The 19,101-nt window shown below is 49.8% G+C and overlaps 2 protein-coding genes across 6 annotated transcripts in view; one reads left to right on the top strand and one right to left on the bottom strand.

Moving 5' to 3' along the window:
- The window catches only part of TP53BP2 (tumor protein p53 binding protein 2), a 67,530-nt gene extending 65,022 nt beyond the window's left edge, over positions 1-2,508 (top strand). For all 5 annotated transcript variants that reach the window (XM_069544647.1, XM_069544643.1, XM_069544648.1 and 2 more), the window contains one exon: positions 826-2,508. In XM_069544647.1, coding sequence (XP_069400748.1) covers positions 826-867 — 42 coding nt within the window. In that variant the 3' untranslated portion in view covers positions 868-2,508. The remainder of the gene's footprint in view (positions 1-825) is intronic.
- Positions 2,509-3,284: 776 nt separating this feature from the next.
- Positions 3,285-19,101, bottom strand: part of CAPN2 (calpain 2) — a 56,317-nt gene continuing 40,500 nt past the window's right edge. Inside the window, exons 11-21 of the mRNA XM_069544649.1 lie at positions 18,487-18,498; positions 17,091-17,302; positions 15,279-15,315; positions 14,312-14,377; positions 12,818-12,875; positions 9,869-9,933; positions 8,842-8,910; positions 8,288-8,366; positions 6,315-6,431; positions 5,997-6,055; positions 3,285-4,251 (exon numbers count right to left, since the gene is read on the bottom strand). Of these exons, the coding sequence (XP_069400750.1) occupies positions 4,228-4,251; positions 5,997-6,055; positions 6,315-6,431; positions 8,288-8,366; positions 8,842-8,910; positions 9,869-9,933; positions 12,818-12,875; positions 14,312-14,377; positions 15,279-15,315; positions 17,091-17,302; positions 18,487-18,498 (798 nt within the window). The 3' untranslated portion in view covers positions 3,285-4,227. The remainder of the gene's footprint in view (positions 4,252-5,996; positions 6,056-6,314; positions 6,432-8,287; positions 8,367-8,841; positions 8,911-9,868; positions 9,934-12,817; positions 12,876-14,311; positions 14,378-15,278; positions 15,316-17,090; positions 17,303-18,486; positions 18,499-19,101) is intronic.

The raw sequence follows: 19,101 nt of genomic DNA, 5'->3' as shown, positions 1-19,101 counted from the left end.
GAAAAGGAAATTGCCTAAATGTTGAATTTTTAGTCAGAGGCTCACACACAAGTTTTGAAGACTGTATTGGCCAAGTATCTTTCCTCACAGAGAGAAGCAGTCCTTGATATAACATTGATCCCTCAGTTAACTTTTCAGCTTTGGCTTGAAGTCCGACTCGGTTTTCTTTTTTTCCCCTTTGTTTGCAGGAGGAGGAGGCGGGAGGAAGGGTTTGGTTTTGTTTGCCAGTTGAGTGACTAGTCTGACTTGCTCTTGGCTTCATGAACACTCTCCTTCCCGGCTCTTGTTATGGAAAACACAAAAGCACGAGATCCTAAAACAAAAAACCTCCACGTATCCTCCCTCAAATCTGTAGTCTTTTAGTCTGTGGCATTTCGTCCATGACGGTCTCCAGTCCCTTGACGCCACGTGACGTCCATTGTGCATAAAGTTCAAAGAGACTTTTCAACTCCTTATCTTTTCCCTCAGAACAGAAGTTCTCCATGTTGGAGCTTATAGCATATTGCAAGTCACTTCTAGTTCTTTGTGGTCCTTGTTGGACTTGATTTGCAGTTCAGTAGGCTGTGTAGAGGAAGTGAATGCTCTGAGACATCCCAGATCTTATATCACTGCACCAGGGGTGTTCCTGTTGAGGGAACCCCTATGACAACAAGAGGTATCCAGCTACTCTGGTTGCCTCACATGGCAGAGAGTCCTTTCTTTGGTTTAATTTCTCTCCTATGACATCAACGTCCCACCCCCACCCCCAGCCCCCTAATTTCTTTGAAGGTGTGTTATACTCCCATGTCTGTGCATATGTAAATATTTTAAAAATTCTTTCAACAGCTATACCCAAGAATTAAACCAAGACAAAGGAGCTTGGCCTGAAACTTTGCAGAGGTTTAGTTCATGAAGAATTAATCTGTTACCACTAAGAAGAAACAGTGTGATCGTTTGTGGCAGAAATTTCTCAAGACTCATTTTAATGTCAGAGTAACGTGAAAGCCGTGAGGAAGGAGCTCTGGAAGAAGATGAAGGCTTGGAGCAGCCACTGTTGGTGAAGGATGCTCAGCTCGCTGGAACAGAGCTTGGCAGGAAGCTGATGCGCCGCGCTGGGCAAGGTGCCCTGTGTTGTACTCCGAAAAGTCCATGGTGACAATCCTGTTCTCTGCAAGAAATGGGACCACTTATTGGACTACTGGGAGGTCGGCTCCTTGCTCTGCTTCCGGTGGAGTGTTTCAGCACCTGCCACACCCCTGTCCTCCCACCAGAAGGACCAGTGCCACCACGGTGCCATCTCTGATTGTCCCCCAGAGCAGCAGGCCCTCGGGGGACTTTGATGGAGGCCCAAAGGCACCACACACTGTGTATTGTCTGTGAAGAACTGTCTGATGGTTGTCAGTGAGCAATAATAACTTGATGGTATGATTCCTCGTAGCACCGTATCTTTGAAATATTGAAACCACACTACACTACAGGTAGATTTAGATTCTTGTTTGTAGGCTGAGATTTGAATCTATATTTATTGTCTTTTGTATCTCAGAAATTAGAGACTTGCTATAGACTTACTCATGATATTTGTCAAGATCATAGTTGACTTTAAAAATAATTGTAATAAAATTAAACTTTTTGACTCTAAGCTTTTTACTGGCTTTAGTTTTTTATGTCATTAACAGCTGTGTTTCAAGTTCCTAAGTCATTGGAATATCATACTCTGCTGAAAAATAATTTCTTTACCAGCCATGTGATTAAATATTTCTTTGCTCAGTTTTGCAATTTGTGATTTTTGTGGTGGTCTTTGACATAGAATTAAGACTTTTTATAAAAGATCTTAGAGGCCTTGGTGATAGAAACTTGTACCTTTACCTAGAGCTTCGGACAGGCTGTTTGTGTCCTCATTTTATTTCAGATTCTTCATATGGTTATATACATTGAGTTACAGGATGTAAAGTTATGTAGCCCCAGCCTGCACATTAATATGTTACCAAGTTCGTGAATTGTTTAGGACCTCATTTTGCTTAGTAAAACTGCTTCATTTATTAGAAGATACAGGTGAGCAAACGAGTGGTCACATTTCCTTAGACATTTTTATGAGTAGTAAATTCTAGCAAGAAAGGAAGGTAGATAGCAGAACATATTGTGCCTTTCAGACTAACAGTGAATAGAGAAAACATGGATGAAATGTCAGAGGACCTGTGTGGTAGACAGAATTCCGCAGATGCCCCGCCAGTCCCCCATATTCTTGTCCTGTTGTGTTGTGGACTGAATATTTGTGTCCCCCTAAAGTTCGTGTCGACACCCTAATCCCCAGTGTGATAGTATTTGGAGGTGGGGCCTTTGGAAGGTGATTAGGTTTACATGAGGGAGGGGCTGCATGAACTTAGCATCCTGATAAAAGGAAAAGTCTAGTGCACTCTGTGAGGATACCCCAGGAATGCTGCCATTCTCACCGGACACTGGATCTGCTGGCACCTTGGTCTTGGATGTCCCAGCCTCCAGAACCATGAGAAATAAATGTTGTTTAAGATACACAGCCTGTGGTATTTTTTTACAGCATCCTGAGATGCCTGGTTATTTAATCAAGCACTAATCTAGGTACTGCCAAGAAGGATTTTTCAGATTTAAATTGGGGACGACAGAGGATGAGATGGCTGGATGGCATCATGGACTCGATGGATGTGAGTCTGAGTGAACTCTGGGGGTTGGTGATGGACAGGGAGGCCTGGCGTGCTGCGATTCATGGGGTCGCAAAGAGACACGACTGAGCAACTGAACTGAATCAACTGACCTGACAATAGGGAGATTATCCTAGATTATCTCAGGTGGGCCCAACCTGAGCAACTGTCTTCGTAGGGTTTGACTTTGGGAAGTAAGTGGTGATCATCAAAAGAGGTGAGGCCCTAGCCAGCGAGTGCCGTCTTCTTTCCTAGTCATCTTTCCCGTCCACCATTCCTCAAGGATCCCCAGCAGTTGACCGGGGCTGTAGCTGCATGCCTTCCCAGATCGCTCTTGCTCCCTCCACCAAAGGGACACTCGGTGGCAGGCACAGCACGAAAGCTGCCGGTGCCTCTTCAGGAGACCAAGAAACAGCAGACGTTGGAGCTAACTTTAGGGTCAATTATCAGAGCTTCTGAATTGGACTTTTACAAAGTTTTACAGTTCCACGAAATGGCAGATGAGCAGGCCCCCTCCTCCCAATACAGACAGTTTCGGAGGGAGGGAGCGTAGCTTGCTGGAGTGGGATGGGCTGTGACTGGGGGTGCTCACTGCTGCGCCTCTCCAGGAAGAACAGCACCCACGTGGGATTGCCTGGGCGACTCTTTATTGAACAGTACACTTGGAAGAAGATAAGGCAACAAGGCAGTATTTGTATAATGTCACTAGCATTTTTCCCAATTTAAAGCCAGGAAACAAGCTCGGGTGGTTTCCCTGGGGGTTTCTACGAGACGTTTCCCCCAGTCCATGCGTGGATGCTAGTGGGGAAGTTCGGGAAGGTTTGAGGCGGGCGGCGAACAGCTGTGCTGTCTTCCATCACAGTGGGCTTGTGGATAGTTGCCCAGTTTGGGTCAGTGCTTCAGCTGAGCCAGAGTAGCATCCTTTTGGTATCATTAATGCTCAGTGTGTTAAGACCAGATGCGCTCCAGCACTTGAGTTAAGACATGCTGGTTAACCAATCAATGTTATATAAAATCTCTTACTTAACCCAATGACTGAGATGTGCTTCTCACCTGGCCTCTTGAGATGCCTTCATGATGCATCATATTTTTCCATTTTACTCAAGGGCAATAACGAATCCCTGGACAGCAGTTTGGTAGATGTCATAGCTGCATTTTTAAACTTGAAGTTGCTTTAACTATTGCTGGCAAAGACATTGTGTCCTTTGAGGTTGACTGAATGTTCAATTAAGCTCAGCTGTTAAACACCTCCCTGCAGTTTTTCCTGACTTAATATTGCTCTAAACAGGAAAGTGTGTAAAAGTAAAAAGTGTATACTATATACAGATGGAAGGTTTTTTCCTAAGTTTGTCAAGGGTTAAGTGACTCATTTAGTATAATTATATGCAAATCTTTTACTTTGATATCTGAAAGTTCTGCTTTCTCAAGTCAACAGTATCATTTTCAGCTCTAATCATCAGTTTAAGTAAATGTTCCCATAATTTCAAGATCTAGATAAAAAGTTTCTCCGTGGAGGCTTAGTCCTCAGCTGATTTTCTTTCATGAGAAGTCTTCAGGCAGATTGGTTATCGCTTCAAAGTACTGAAAAACACAGCCACTGTGAGGAAAGGAAGAAAAAAAAAATCAGGGATCACTTTTTAAACTCAAAGGGTGTAGATTATTTTGAAAGATTGATTGTTACACCAGAAAAGCTGATTAAGGGTTAAGATATGACTGCACTAACTCATTTTTTCTACCTGATTTCTACAGTCTAGCTTTTTACAGGGCAGTAAAAAGTGGTTATTTGAATCAGGTGGTCACGAATCGAATTACAGGGATGACTGGAATGCAACCTCAAACTTGGACACTTGAATTAGCATTTCCACCTCTCTGCCTCAGAGTGTCACATAAGAGGTTAGCTTAGGGTGGGGATAAACCCTTAAACTAGTCGTCTCCAACCTTAGTTCTATATTGGAGGAATCTGGGAACTTTACACCAGATTCTAATGGAATTAAGTCTGGAATGGGCCTGGACATCTGGACTTCTTGAAGCTTCCCAGGTCTAGCCTGCAGGTAAGGTTGACCATCACGGCAAACCAAAGGGGAGATCTTCCTGCTGTTACCGCCTTAGCCAAAAACAAAAAAAGAGAGTAGGGAACTCCAGGGACCTGTCAAAGGAAAGGCTTAGAAAGGATGGAAAGCCAGTGGGTAAGATGCTTCTCAGAGGAAATGGAGATGGTGTGAGTGGGCTGGTCATAAGGAACAGTGGCAGCCGGGGAGGAGTAAGATTTCCGTTGAGAATGATAAAGGGGACTACAGTTGAAAACTTCACAGGTGGCAAGTTTAGGCCCCAACTGGAATGCCTCCACCTTAACTGCAGTCTCAGGGGAGGGTTATTTCCTGGGCTACATGAGTTTCAAGCAAATTAGTTCTTTGGAACCAGCTAAAATGTATCTGCAGTTGGCTCATGTTACTTTAAAATGCATAATAGCAGACTGAAAGAGTCATTTAGTTGCTGGGTTCCTCCAGAGTTCTAAATTCAAGGAGAGAAGTGCCAGTACCTCATCCCCCGACCCCACCCCCTGTTCTTGCCACTCTGCTCCTCTCTGGCCCATGGGATCAGGTCATCCCCACTCAGCACTGGTCATGCCACCCTACCCTCTGTAGGTAGCCCTTGCTGCTCCAAGCTCAGCTGCCCCTCAGACAGAGGAAAAGCAGGCTGGGGCCCTGTAAGGATGAAAGTAACCCCAGTGACCTCCTCCTTTGAAGTGAGAGTACTTTCGTCTTTGGATGACAAGAGGACATTTTGTGCTTTGCTTTCTGTGGAACTGGAGTACCAACTGAATTTGGATTGGTGATCATTTTATAGGTGGCTGTCACTGGGGTTCTAAACCATATTAACACAATTATTACATATGGCAAGCTTAGTCACTATTGTTAGTTTTACTTCAAGGGCAGAGGAAATGGAGAAAAGTAATTTGCTCACAAAGTCCTTAAGCAGAACTAAGAATGACGGATCTTCCTAAGAGCCACTTAACTTTCAGCCAAAGGACTTCTTTGCATAAGCACCTTCTCCCATGCTTGTTAATTAGCAGGTCATTTTTCTAAGAGGCATTCTGCAGCCACCCTCTCCTTATTCTAACTTTGTGCTATTCTCAAGGCAAAGCTCATGGGAGGAGGAGCCAGGTATATTTTCTCGGATTGGAGAGTCAATAGGTAGTTGGGAACAACCAAACAGAAGTGCAGTTTGGGATCTCATAACCATTTACAGCCTGCAGTTGACAGGCCAAAAACTCCAGTCCTCTGTCACCCCGGTAACAGCCCTTCTCCCCTAGGAGTCGGGGCTGGGAGGCTGCTGACTTACAGAGATAAGATCGAGCTGGATCATTCCAGTATTCTCCGGGTCCAGCTGCTTAAATATCCCTGTGGAGGAAGAAAGAGGATGTCGCATAAATGAGTGAGCTGAAACAAAGATCACATTATCCACTTCCTTGGACTGGCAGCTGATTTCATCCAATGTCACAGCTATGATTTCTTCCCACTATCCCCAGATTAAAGAAGGAGTTTCATTCTCAGCTGAACAGACTCGTCTCTGGCTCAGGTTGTTTCACCCATGAGGAAAAGTAGGCTGCTTTCCTGCCAAGAGAACTGAAATGGGTCTTTTCCCCCAATGGGCACTTACTGAATAGTGTCTCCAGTCGAATCAAACACCGGACAAAATTGTCAAAATCGATGATGAGGTCATCATCTGCAAACCGGGCGACGATCACTTGGTGGAGCTGACAGGGCATCTTGAAACCTGAAGATAAATGAATAAGCAAACTGATGGCGATGTGTTCGATTGCACCCCCGGGCTCTATGCATGGGCTGTGGGCCCGGCCGGGCAGTTTAGATGACAGTTGTCATTGCTTTGGTCCCCCCTGGCTGCTCTGCTGTGAGACTGTTTATTTTGCAAACCCAGTGCCTCTGGCGTTGCTGGATGGATGTGGCAGAAACTGTTCATGCTAAACCAGTATGTATTCTCCCTTTTTCCATAGTAGTAGAATTTTTTTTTTTTTAATTTGGCTGTGCTGCGTCTTAGCTGCAGCACGCAGGATCTTTGTTGCCACGTGCAGGATCTTTCAGTTGGGGCACACAGGCTCTTTAGTTGTGGCACGTGGGCTCTAGTTCCCTGACCAGAGATTGAACCTGGGCCCCCTGCATTGGGAGTGTGGAGTCTTAATCACTGGACCACCAAGGAGGTCTCCCATAGTAGTAGAATTTTTAACAGGTCATGGCTGCCTAGAATTCAGGCTACATTTCTCAGTTTCCCTTGCAGTCCTCTGAGGTCGTGTGACTAAGCCCTGGCACTGGGATTTGTGTACAGAGTGATGTATGCCCTTAAAGGCAAGGAGATCGGGACTTCCCTGGTGGTCCACTGGTTAAGAATCCACCTTGCAATGCAGGGGACACGCGTTCATGCCTGGTTGGGGAACTAAGATCCCACATGCCTTGGGGCAACTGAGCCCGCACACCACGAACTACTGAGTCCACATAACATGATGAAAGATCTCACATGACCCACGGAAGATGGCAAGCAGCCAGATAAAAAATACTTTATATGTGTGTGTGCGTGCACTTACTTGCTCAGCCATGTCCAACTCTTTGCAACCCTATGGACTGTAGCTTGCTAGGCTACTCTGTTCATGGGGATTTTCCAGGCAAGATTACTGGAGTGGGTTGCCATGCCCTCCTCCAGGGGATCTTCCCAACCTAGGTATTGAACTCAGGTCTCCAGCATTGCAGGTGGATTCTTTACTGTCTGAACCACTAGGGAAGCCCATGAATATTGGAGTGGGTAGCCTATCCCTTCTCCAGGGGATCTTCCCCACCCAGGAATCGAACTGGGGTCTCCTGCATTGCAGATGGATTCTTTACCAGCTGAGCTACCAGGGAAGCCCATATATATATGAAGACAAGGAGACTGTCTTTCCTTCCTTCTGTCAGCCTGTTGCTAGCCTGTGGCTTTGGCAAGTTGTACTGGTCCTGCAGATACAGGCAATGCTCTGCAGGCTGGTGACACAGTATGACAGAGGGAACCTGGGTCCCTGACACCGTCCTGGCCTTGGACGGCTCTAGCTTGAATTGCTATGTGAGAAAACAGCGTATGTTGTTTAAATCACTTACTTGGGGGTCTCTGCTACAGCATTATCCCATCGAATGAACAACTCCATGCTGTCATATCTGTCCCCACACCAGTCTCCCACTCTGCAGGTCTCCTACAGCGCGTGTCCTTTTTTTTACAGACATCACATTCTGTTAGGACCTCACTCAAGGGTGGAGCTGGACTCCCCACTTCTGCTGAACCAGCTCTGCACCTGAACAGAGTGGGGAGTGGGGGGTGGGAGTGGTGGCTCTGTTGAGAACTGACTTTGCCTGCAACACACCAGGGCCCTCAGAGGGAAATGGGATTTAAGAAGCCTTCGAGAGCAGACAGACACATCCTGGACTCTGTTTCATTTTACCAATTCGTTTTTAAAAGGCGAATGAAAAGGATGTGTTTGTATTGAACCAGTGCCTACTTTATTTCATAGTTTACTAAGCTTTGTATCATATCATCTAAGTTTTCAGATGTTCTACAGATAAAAGAAAGAAAATACAGTGAGGAAGTATTACCTGCTGCTTCTAATGCTTTCCGCATCTCATAGGAGTTCATGGTTCCAGACCGGTCCACATCGATTTCCCGGTAAATTTTCTGGAACAGCAAAACAGAAAATCATGACCTGAAAGGCAGCAAGTTACCTCTGTGCTGTGTGCTAAGTGGGGCTGGGGTGTGCCTCTACTTTGGCCTTGGAAAAATCATCCACTTTTCAGCCTTACATAGTGTTTTGCCTCTGTGTGTGAGCCGGATTATAAATAAGCCCATCACATCACCTAGCCAACTCCCTGAGCCCTTGTTACTATCTTCCGTAATCTTTGCACTTGAGCTGTCAGAAACCCAAACTACAAGGGATTACAGTTACACAAACCTTTTCGGGACGTTTGATGGTGGCTTTTAGATGACCCCGTTTCCAGTCCATAAGGCAGGAAGGCTGCCACTTAATTTGCCCCGACCTGTGTGCACCCATTCTGAACTCCATCGCAGGTACAATCCCCTCCCCTAGGAGCTGTCCTTCCACATCCCGACACAGACCCACCATCCCTGCCGCCCGGCCCTCGTGGGCTCTCACTTGGTATTTCTGAATCTTCGTCCAGAGAATGTAGAACTCCTTCAGACCCAGTTTGCCACTCCCATCTGACTGCCTTCAGTTAAGGAAAGCTCCCAGAGTCTGGGTCCACCTGGGCTGAGTCACCTCGTCTGTCCTCTCCCCTAGGGAGTCTGGTAACCCCAGTCATTCACGAGGAGCTCTCACAGAAGGCCCTTTTCCACTCTTCACACTGGCTAGACCTCCCTCGAAGGGCTGGTGGTCGGGCCCAGTAGAGACCTGCAGGCCCCCTGACTCTGCATGCTGACTGGTCTGGGGGTGATCTGCTGAAGGCCCCAGGTCCTGCTAACAGTGAGCCATCGGATGATATGCAGAGGCTTCAGGTGGCTTTTAATGGCCCGGCCCTTGCCCGTTTGGGGAGAATTATTATTTCTAAGAGGACTTTTGTGAGGGGAGCTCACAGCAGGTGCCAAGGGCCCACCAAATGAAGCTTCACAGCAGCTTGGACCATCCAGGCCACTCCTGCCCAGCACCTCCCAGGAAGCAGGAAGGACACTGGATGGGTGAGGAGTTGGCCTCAGGGCCGGGTGGTGGCCTAGGAAGGGGCCAGAGCAAAGACGAAGGACTGTGCTCTTGTTGGGGGGTGGGGGTGATCTTAGGAATCAGGAAAGAAAGCCATGCCTGGGGAAACATTCACATCAGAAATACCATGTTTTAGGGACTGTTCCCCTAGAGGTAACAAGTCCAAACTGCCCTGGGCAGTGACGGTGGGTGTGCTGTTGGGCGCTTTTTGCAAGAGCCCAGGAACCACTCAGCCTGTGGTGGGGGTGGTGGGAGGGGAGAGGGCTGGAGTGAATGTGGCATCTTGCATTCCCTCATTTGAAGTTTCCTGAATTTCCCCAGCGAGCGAGGTCAGTGCTGACAACAGTCCTACACCTCAGCTGGCGGGGACAGCTGGCCGCTGTGAGGGGAAGGAAGCCTCTGTTTGAACCTTCCCAGAATGCAGTTTCATACTCCTCAGCCTCTGTCCTCAGGGCCTGTTAAAGGATACGTCGAGCATGTCCACCATGATCTTGCAGGTCTCAATACTGAAGCCGTCGGACTTGATATCTTGGCCTAGGAGACAAAAGACGTGTGAGAGGAGCATCTTGTGGAGCAGTTCAACATGACCTTCTAGGAGGACAGGGAGGTCCTGTATCTGCACCCCTGACATGGGATCCACTTGTGTGTGCTAAGTCATTGTCGCTTCGGACTCCTTGTGACCCCATGGACTATATATAGCCCACCAGGTTCCTGTGTCCATGGGATTTTCCCAGCAAGAATACTGGAGTGGGTTGCCATTTCCTCCCCCAGGGGATCTTCCCCACCCAGGAACTGAACCCAGTGTCTCCTGCATTGCAGGCGGATTCTTTACCGCTGAGCCACCAGAGGAGCCACTTAAGTTATTTTAAATAGCCACATAAGGCTGAGGGCCACGATACTGGGACAGTGCCGAGATGTGTAACCTTTTTTTGACTTCTCTGTATATTAGCTATGGGGCACTCAGGATTTTAATAGGAGCTTTCTAAAAAATTTTATTTGTTAAAATTTTTTTTTGACTGTGACGCATGGCATGTGGTATCTTAGTTCCCAGACCAGGCGTTGAAACGGCCAAGCGTTTTTCAAATAAATAACAGGATGATAAGGGTCTGGGCCTTTAAGTGCAAAGCCACCTGTGGACAGATCGGAAGCCCCCATGTGTTCATTCTAGGCTGGGTCCTGAAGAGGAAGATGTTTACTTAACTGTCTCTCTGTAGGCATTCAGGGGTCCTGTGTGTCCCCAGCTGGGTGGGAATTGAGGGCTGGAGCCTGTGTTCTCCTGGGTGAGTCACTTGCAAGGTGAGTCCCGTGTAGTTGGTGGTCAGTAGGTGGAGTGAGCACCTCGTCACAGACATGAGTCTTCCCACATCCTTCAGAGAAGCCCACCCCTTTTGCCATGAAAGGTTAGGACCTAACCTGTATCAAAGCTGCCCTTCTGGGCACTCACCCCTTCTCCGTGTAGGCATGAGACTGTGCATGGGGCCCTTGGGCAGAAGGAGGAGTCACCAGGCATTGCTTGGGGGTAGGTACCACGCTCTGAGGTGCAGGGGAGGCCACTGCTGCACCCCCAACAAAGAGCAGCTGAATCTGAGCTGGCCATACCCCCCCACCCCCACATCTGTGCAGAAACAATGAGGCTCAGTGTCCCTGGGCTCATGACGGCCACACAGCTGAAGAGCCCGTGACCTCACTTGTGCCTGGCGGCCTTGAGGGTAAACACCATCTTCTCGTCACCCCCAGATCAGAGGAGGAGGGCCTAGGACCAGGACGAGTCTTGGGGAAGCCCTGCCCTGGCCCAGCCTTTCTGGCCAATCGACCCCCTAACTGCAGCTCCTCGAATCACAGAGGCTCAAAAGCAGCCATATGTTCCAAGGCCACAGATGGTTCCCATGAAGGGTGTGTTGTTTGCATCCACTGTGATGGAAGACCCTGCTGGCCTAGAACCTTCTTTGGCTTCCAGAGGAGGATTTTCATCTCTTGGGATTGAGCCAGAGTGCAGTCCCCGGGACTTCTGGAGACAATCCCCAGACTGACACTCAGATCTGACAACATACTCACTTGTTTCTGATTTGGTCTGAGAACTCTGGATACTCTACAGACCCTGCTCAGTGGACTGCTGCTGTCTGATCAAAGCAGCATAGTTCTCGGGATAACTTGAGGGGGAAATGCGTCTATGCGTATATGTGTGTGTGAGTACCTTCTCGCTAACCTCTGCAGTGGTGATCAACACTGGGGAGGTGGACTATCCACCCCTTGTTATTTTTTGCTCACACGTGTGCTAACTCGTGTCCGACTCTGTGTGACCCTATGGACTGGGGCCTGCCAGGCTCCTCTGTCTATGGGATTCTCCAGGCAAGAATACTGGAGTGGGTTGCCCTGCATCAAACTGGTGTCTCTTATATCTCCTGCATAAGCATGTGGGTTCTCTACCACTAGAGTCATCTGGGAACCCCTAGTTTTTGCCTAAAAAACAGTTAAACCTGAAAGGGTATGTGAGGACTGTGGCTCTCTAGTTCATTCTCAAGCTTCCACCCGCTTCTGCCCACTCTTTGTGGAAGCCTGTCAGCCCAGGCTGAAAGCAGCCATTTGGGCAGCCTTGAAGCCACTCGCCTGGGCCACTGGGCTAACTGAAGTGACATTTCTCCCAGTAAGAACTGGCCCAAACAGGCGCAGTTAGACACACATTTGGGAGATGAGCCTTTTTAATGCCACCCCCTCAGTTTGAGTGAAAGAGAGATCATGCCTTTTTCCATTTTGGCGAATCAGTGAGCTAGTGCCGCTCCGCCAGTCATTCCCCACTGGACACGGCTGGGAGTCCAGCCACGGGGAGTGCTTTCGGGCTCCCTTCATCTGGACTGACTCACTCTTTCTTACCAATTAATCATGGTAACAGCCACCACTTACAGAGCCCAGACTTGGTGCCACACAATTCCTACATGTCATCTCAGTCACTCTGAAGAGATAAACAAACATGTGCCTATTCTGCAGATGAAGAAACGAGAGTCAGGGAGGTTACCTAATTTCGTTTGGACCGCAGAGCTAGTAAGTCACGGAAACCTGGATGTGACTTTTGACCGCCAGACTCCAGAAACGTTTGCCTTTTTAGGCCAAGCCACACGGCAGGTGGGATTTCAGTTCCCTGACCAGGGATGGGAACGCATGCCCCACTGCACTGGGAGTGAGGCATCTTAACCACTGGATCGCCAGGGAAGTCCCACCTTTGCCCTTTCTTTTTTTAAAATCACATTGAGTAGAACCTCCTTCATCCAGTTCTTTGTTGGTGGTGGCAGTGTTTGAGCAGGACTGGGAATGATGGTTCAGCCATCACAGTAGCTGAGATGGGAAAGGGAAGGATCCCTGTGTCCCCTCACACTGCAGGAGGACGAGCAGGATGAGGGATTTGCCAGGAGGGGATACTCACGCTTTGCTAGCACTCGTCTCAGGATTGTCTGCAACTCAAAGGCAGAAATCTCTGCATCCTGTGGAAACACACAACCAGCGTCATTACTGGCTCCCTTGGGATGCATGTAGCACAGAGGAGCAGGTGTGTAGCCGGTGTCCAGCGGAGCCCTGCGAGGTGTGTTAGATCTGGGGTCTATGCGTGCACATTTCTGTTTTTAAAAGATGCTAATGTTTTACGTTATTTTTAAAGCACTTAATTTTTTCTTTACTCACTTATTTATTTTCTTTGGCCTTGCTATGTGGCATGAGGGATCTTAGTTCCCCAACCAGGGATCGAACCAGTGCTCCGCTGCAGTCTGAACCACTGGACCACCAGGGAGGTCCCGCATGTGCATTTCTAACAAGCCGCCAGGAGATGCTGCTGCCGCCCCCATATGGCACTATGAGTAGCACAGCCGCAGCCCGAATTTTAGTTAGTGTTTCAATGTGCAACATTAACAGGCAGAGTTCATTCACCGTTGCCTTGCTGTAGAGAAGGTAAAGAATAAATCCTCCACTCTATCCATGTTTGTGGTCTTCAGACTCAGTTCCTTACACTATTCCTCTCACACAGCATGCCTTCCCCTCCCTTTAAAACCCAGACCTGGCTTCCTGTGGCATTAGTTGGAACCAGCTGTCTCCAAGAACTGGCCCAGCACTTTCTCTGTGGCCCCTGATGCCAGAGCCCCTCAGGAGCGGTGTGGGTGCCTCTGTTCACGTACACATATTGTGTAACTGGGGGACAAGCCCTATTATTTGAGACCAAGGTTGACATTGTGCCTTCGTAGGGGGTGTGTATGTCGGTGTGTATGGTTCAGTTAGTGGGGAAATGGATCTCTGTGGTGCTCCTTCCCTTAGAAACCAGGAGGCATGCAGGAGCAGGTGGTGCCCGCTTCAGCTCTTTGATGAGGAGGCCTAGGTGAGTCGACAGCGGACACTGGCAAGAGCTGGCATCCTCCATGTATGGAGGAGAATGACATTTTTTGAAGTTGTTGGAACAGGAGGCCCACTAACTTTGCAGTGGACCGAAGCCCAAGTGGCTGAGAGATTTCTTTTTAAAGAACAGGGAAGTCTGGTATTCTGTTGCTTACATCCTTGAGATTAAAGACCCTCCATCTCCCCAAATGTTTTTGTGGGAATCAAGGAGAAGGGGCCGAGTTACACACCTCGGTCACAGTGGCAGAGAGCAAACGACACAGCCACAGGAGAGGCCTGGAGTCCTCAGGTAGGAGGATCTCATCGAGAGCTGACCAGACAGCGGAAGCCCCCGGAGACTGATGCGCAAATATTCTAGGGAGGCCTTGGCAAGGAATCTCAGCGGAAACCTCAGTTATGTTCGCAACTCCTCTTTGCTTTTGTTCTGTTTGTTTTTTGTTTCTGCTCCCTGCTTAAATGGAAGTCTCCTTGAGGACAAAGACTGTCCCTTCTTTGGCATCAAAGCAGGGCACATAACAGGGACCTGGGGACCACTCACCTCTCCAGCTAGCTGGGCAAACAGTCTCCTGAATCCATCATCGATGTCGTCCTCGCTGATGTCAATCTGGAAGGCGAGGGAGGCCCAGGAGTGAGAAAGGGTGACCAGCAGATGTCTACTCTCCCTTCCAGGGTAGCCTCCCCTCCCCACTCAGGAACCCTCTCTCCCTCTCTTGGGCCTGAATTCTAAGGTTACTGAGATCGAGATTAAGGACAGGTGAGGAATTAATAAAAGACTTTTTTCCAGTTAAAACCCACGAGAGGAAACATATACTATGTGAGAGGGAATCACACTCATTCTTACAGACATCTTCTCTGACATTCCACTAAAATGGACTTTTATGATCTAATTAACAAGCGCTCAGAAACATAAAGGCTAGCTGGCAGGCTCTGGAAGGACACTGACCACGTCGAGAGCACAGATATGAGGCTTAGAAATCGTTCTGTCTCTCACTGTGATGAGCACGGAGCCTCAGCAGCTGAGGGTAACAGAATCATCGCGCCACGGTGGGCATCGGGACGGCCGAAGGGTGCTCCTTCCTCCTCCTGGGCCAAGTCTGAGAGGCCTGAGCAGTAGCCCTTAAAGCCCTCAGGACTTACCCCGAACCACAACTCTGGGGACTCTCGGGAACCTGAGAAATCTTGTGCAGCACCTTTGTTTCATCAATGAGAAACAATGATGTCCAGGAAGGGGAGTGCCAAGACCGCCCAATGCTCAGAGCAGCTGAGGGGTCCCATTTTCTGTGGCACCCATGCCTGTGGGCTACGCCCAGGGCACCGCCCAGGCCCCACGTGGCAGCCAGAACCAGTGCAGGAGGCGCCCTCAGACTCCCAGGCCGGGGCTGCACCCCAGTTTCAAGCTGTGCTCCTGAAGTTCCAGGGGCCTCCGAAACCCCTGGGGTTATTTTCTGCTCCGCTCCTCTTAGGCTGTGTGGGACAGAGGCATGGAATTCAAACAGTTACGGTACCTCCTCAAGGTTGGCCTCGATTTCATCGTCGACAACTCTAGAAGCAGAAGGAAGGCGTGTGTTACTGTAGAGGAAGCGGGCAGAAATCCCTGCTAAAATGGAACTGGGGTATTACACCCAGCATGGGGTGGGCACAGAGGATTTCTCTGCATTCCAAGTTTCTGTGACAACACATCCCGTAATTTCAGCAGAAAATAAAGCAGAAACGATCTAAAAAAGTGTCATCACCAAAAACTTGGAGGATTGGAATGTTTTTGGTCCCTAGTTTTTGGTCTTCATCAAAGAACACAGGCTTCCCATGTACTATGGCGGTGGTGCTCTGGCCTGGAGGAACAGCTTTTAGGTTCCCTTGGAAACACTCTTTGCCCTCATGAACACCCCGAGAATCAGCATACCCTGCTGCCTAGGGCGGGAGGAGGCAGGCAGCTGGGGAGGCCTGGGGGAGATTTCAAATGAAGCTCGGGCGCTGGCTGGTTTATCCCATGCCTGTGTGCAGGGCTGGGTCCTTCTGCTCTTCAAGGGAAGTTAAGCCCAGGAGGGTCTTCTTCCAGCCCCTGGGATCTCAAACTAGACCACCAAGAGTCCCATCTACAGTGCTGATGCCTCACAGAAGGGAGCACGCCGGGACTTCTTGGTGCTGACAGTTGGAATCAGGATTAATATCCTGGGACAAGAAGAAGGTGGACACCTTTGAGGGATGGGGTGTCCCCTGGGGGAGGGAGCTCCCCAAGAGATGGCAGGGTTGTTGGTGGGGTGGGAGCTGGTTGAGGTTTCCCCGGGAGGGGACTGAGTTGACACAGGACCGTGTCATTCCAATGCACTGGGTCACGTCCCCATTTCCTTGTCAGTGGGGACCACAGGCTAAATACCAGGCCAGCTTCGAGGATCCTAGGAGCTGAGCGCAAGGCCCCGCCCTACAGCCGTGGCAGTGATGTTACCTGTTCGAAGCTCTGACACTTTCCCTCACTTCAACAGCACCCCGCTTTTCTCAAGGGGAGCTCCTTCTCTGCCGTGCACTGTCTTGGAGCACAGGCCATCATCCGTGGCCCTCCTGCCCACTGCCCTCCCCTTCTAGGCAGCTTCTAGAGCCCATCCGAAGGAGACACTCTGCTGAGTCTCTTGACCTTGAGCACGTGACTCAAGGTCAGAGGGGACACGGCAGCCACCATGCCCCCTGCTTCCCACACCCTGGCCCTCGGGAGCATCTGAGGTTCCTGCACTTTTCTATCCCGTTGTCCAGCCTCCCGTCGGTTCTAGAGAGTTCCACGGCCTTCCAGTAATCTCCATCTGCTTTTCATTTACCCCAGGCTGATTACATCACATGCAGTCAAGGGCCGAGCTGAACAGACACAGTTGGGCAGCAGCCGGAACAGCAGAAGCCACGAGAATTGAGGCTGTACTGAGAGTGGCGTCAGCTAAAAAGGATCCTGGACAGCTGGGCTCCAGTGAGGAAGGGGGAGCGCCTCGAGACCTAGTGACTGCCGCGGGGAGACTTACTCACACCCTCGGCTCTGCCGGGCTGGTGGACTGGGAACACTAGGGTCCCACCAGCACTGCCCCAGCTGGTGGACATTCGGAGACACGGCCGTAAAGTTAGGCTCTGCGACTGGCTCTGCCACCACCCCTTTCTAGCCCCAAAGATCCCGAGTGGCTATTTTCTTTGCTGGCGTGATGACAGCACTAGGGTCCTTCAATAGGTCGCCTCTGAAGCCGGCAGGTGTTACAGAAAAAGAAACTGACGTTGAGAGGAGTGAGGTTGCTCCAGGCAGGCCAGGAACAAGGGGCGGGGAGGAGGAGGGCTGAACGACCTACTGGTAGTCGGCTTTCTTCTCAGAAAAGACCCGGATGCAGAAGTCGCCGTCCTTGTTGGGCTCGAAGGTGGAGGGCACCACGATGTACTCCCCGGGGGGCAGCTTGAAGCGGTTGAGCACCTCCCGCAGGTTGATGAAGGTGTCCGACCGCTCCCGCGCTCTGGTTGTCAGGAAGAATTTTTTGCTGAGGTGGATGTTGGTCTGCCCAGTAAACTGGTGAAGAAAGAGGAGCATGTGGGAGTGGATGGAGGGAAGGGCTCCAAGCACCGCCCTCTCCACTCCTTGTGGTAAGAGAATCACAGCCACAACGCTGGAGCATCACAGATAAAAAGCAAACCTTCCAGCCCAAACAGCAGCTCAGAGACACACATAAGAGGGGACCCACATTCAGCCACTGCCTGCAGACACCCCATCGCTTCGCTCAGACAGAGGTCCTCAGCCTTCCTCCAATGACTCGGGGACATCAGAGTCCCCATGGCTGGGGTCCTCTCGGTTCTGTGCGGTATAGACACACTGACACAAGCAGACAGGACCTGGGTGAGGAGGGGCCCCAGCTCCCAAACCCGGGGTGTCAGTCTGTCCACAGCATCCACAAAGACCCAGGACGCTACCAACTGCTCTGCCTCGCTTGTGCTGAGTAACCGTGGCCTTTAAAGACACACACCGCCACTGTGCATCTCACCAGCTCAGTGAGGCCCAACTGTGGGCCTGTTAAGTGCTTCACGTATCTCAGTGCATCCCAACAACCTGGTAAGGTGGATGGCTAATCAGTTTTACTGACGAAGAAATGGAAGTTCAGAGAGGACAGGTAAATCGTCCAAGGTCACACAGCCTGCAAGTGGCAGAGCTGGGAACGGGCTCCAGGTCTCTTGCTATGTCTCCCCATCTCCTTGTAACACCACTTGTAGGGCTCATCATTTCTCTTTAGGCCAGTTTTTTTTTTTGTTTTGGTCATGCCATGAGGCAGGTGGGGCCTTAGTTCCTTGACCAGGGATTGAACTTGCGCCCCTGCACTGGCAGTGCAGAGTTCTAACCACTGGAAAGCCAGGGATATCGCTCTAGCCTATTTCAGGAGCATTACAGGACTCTGAGAAGAGTCTCCCACAGTCCCAGGACCAACGAACCTCCACCCAGGACTAAATGTGCCTGACTCTGCCGGCCTCAGGGAGAAAGTACGTTCCATGGGGACTGCCCGGACCCCACCCCATGTGTTTAGACCCTGAGACCTAGGACCTGAGCAACCTCACCAGGGCTCAGGGGGCGGGGGTGGGTATTCACTCTTCATAGACACGAGCCCCTGCCCAGGCTTCGCGAGACCCCAGAGCCAGTAGTCTAAGCCTTTTCCTTGTTGGTGAACCTGAGCCCCAAGGATGTGGGCTGTCGTGTGCCAGACGTACCTCCTCTGGAACCTGCAAATAAAGGAAAGCATGTGTAATTCAGACTCTGGAAGAGCTCCGTGAAGAAATGTCACCACTGAGATTGTTTCCTTTGTTACCCTACTCCTTCTGTAGCCTTAGCAATAACAAGTCATCAAAATAATTATTTTCCAAGGAACTCAAAGCATTCTCACATTTAAAAAAATTTTTAAAAAATTCTTAGGACTTGGCAAGAATGAGGATGAGCCCTTAGCACCATTCCTAACTTACAGAGCATGAAACCAAGGCTTGGAGCTGTGAAGTGGCTGTCTATGGTTACCCAGCTGCCTGCAGCAAAGCCTACACCCGGCCTCCCCCCAGGAAAAACAGAGCTGAGCTGCTTGAAGAAGCAGCAGGGTGTGCTCTGGCCTGGAGCCAGCAGGTGTCAGTTCTAGGTTCCTGTTGGCCACCTCCATCTGTATTTCCTCAAGTAACTCACTTCCCTTCTCTGGCCTCAGTTTCCTTATCTCTAAAATGGGATCAAATGACCCCCTAGGTCCTTCTCAGATTGCAGCCTATGGCTAGATTTCCTAGCCTGTGAGTGGTGGGGGTAGGGTGGGATGGGTGTCACAATTCAGTCTGCATTTTTCTGGCGGT

The sequence above is a fragment of the Ovis canadensis genome, chromosome 12, assembly GCF_042477335.2.
Source record: "Ovis canadensis isolate MfBH-ARS-UI-01 breed Bighorn chromosome 12, ARS-UI_OviCan_v2, whole genome shotgun sequence".
Lineage (NCBI taxonomy): Eukaryota > Metazoa > Chordata > Mammalia > Artiodactyla > Bovidae > Ovis > Ovis canadensis.
The sequence above is the reverse complement of the archived record's forward strand: the minus strand, read 5'-3'. Positions and strand labels throughout refer to the sequence as shown.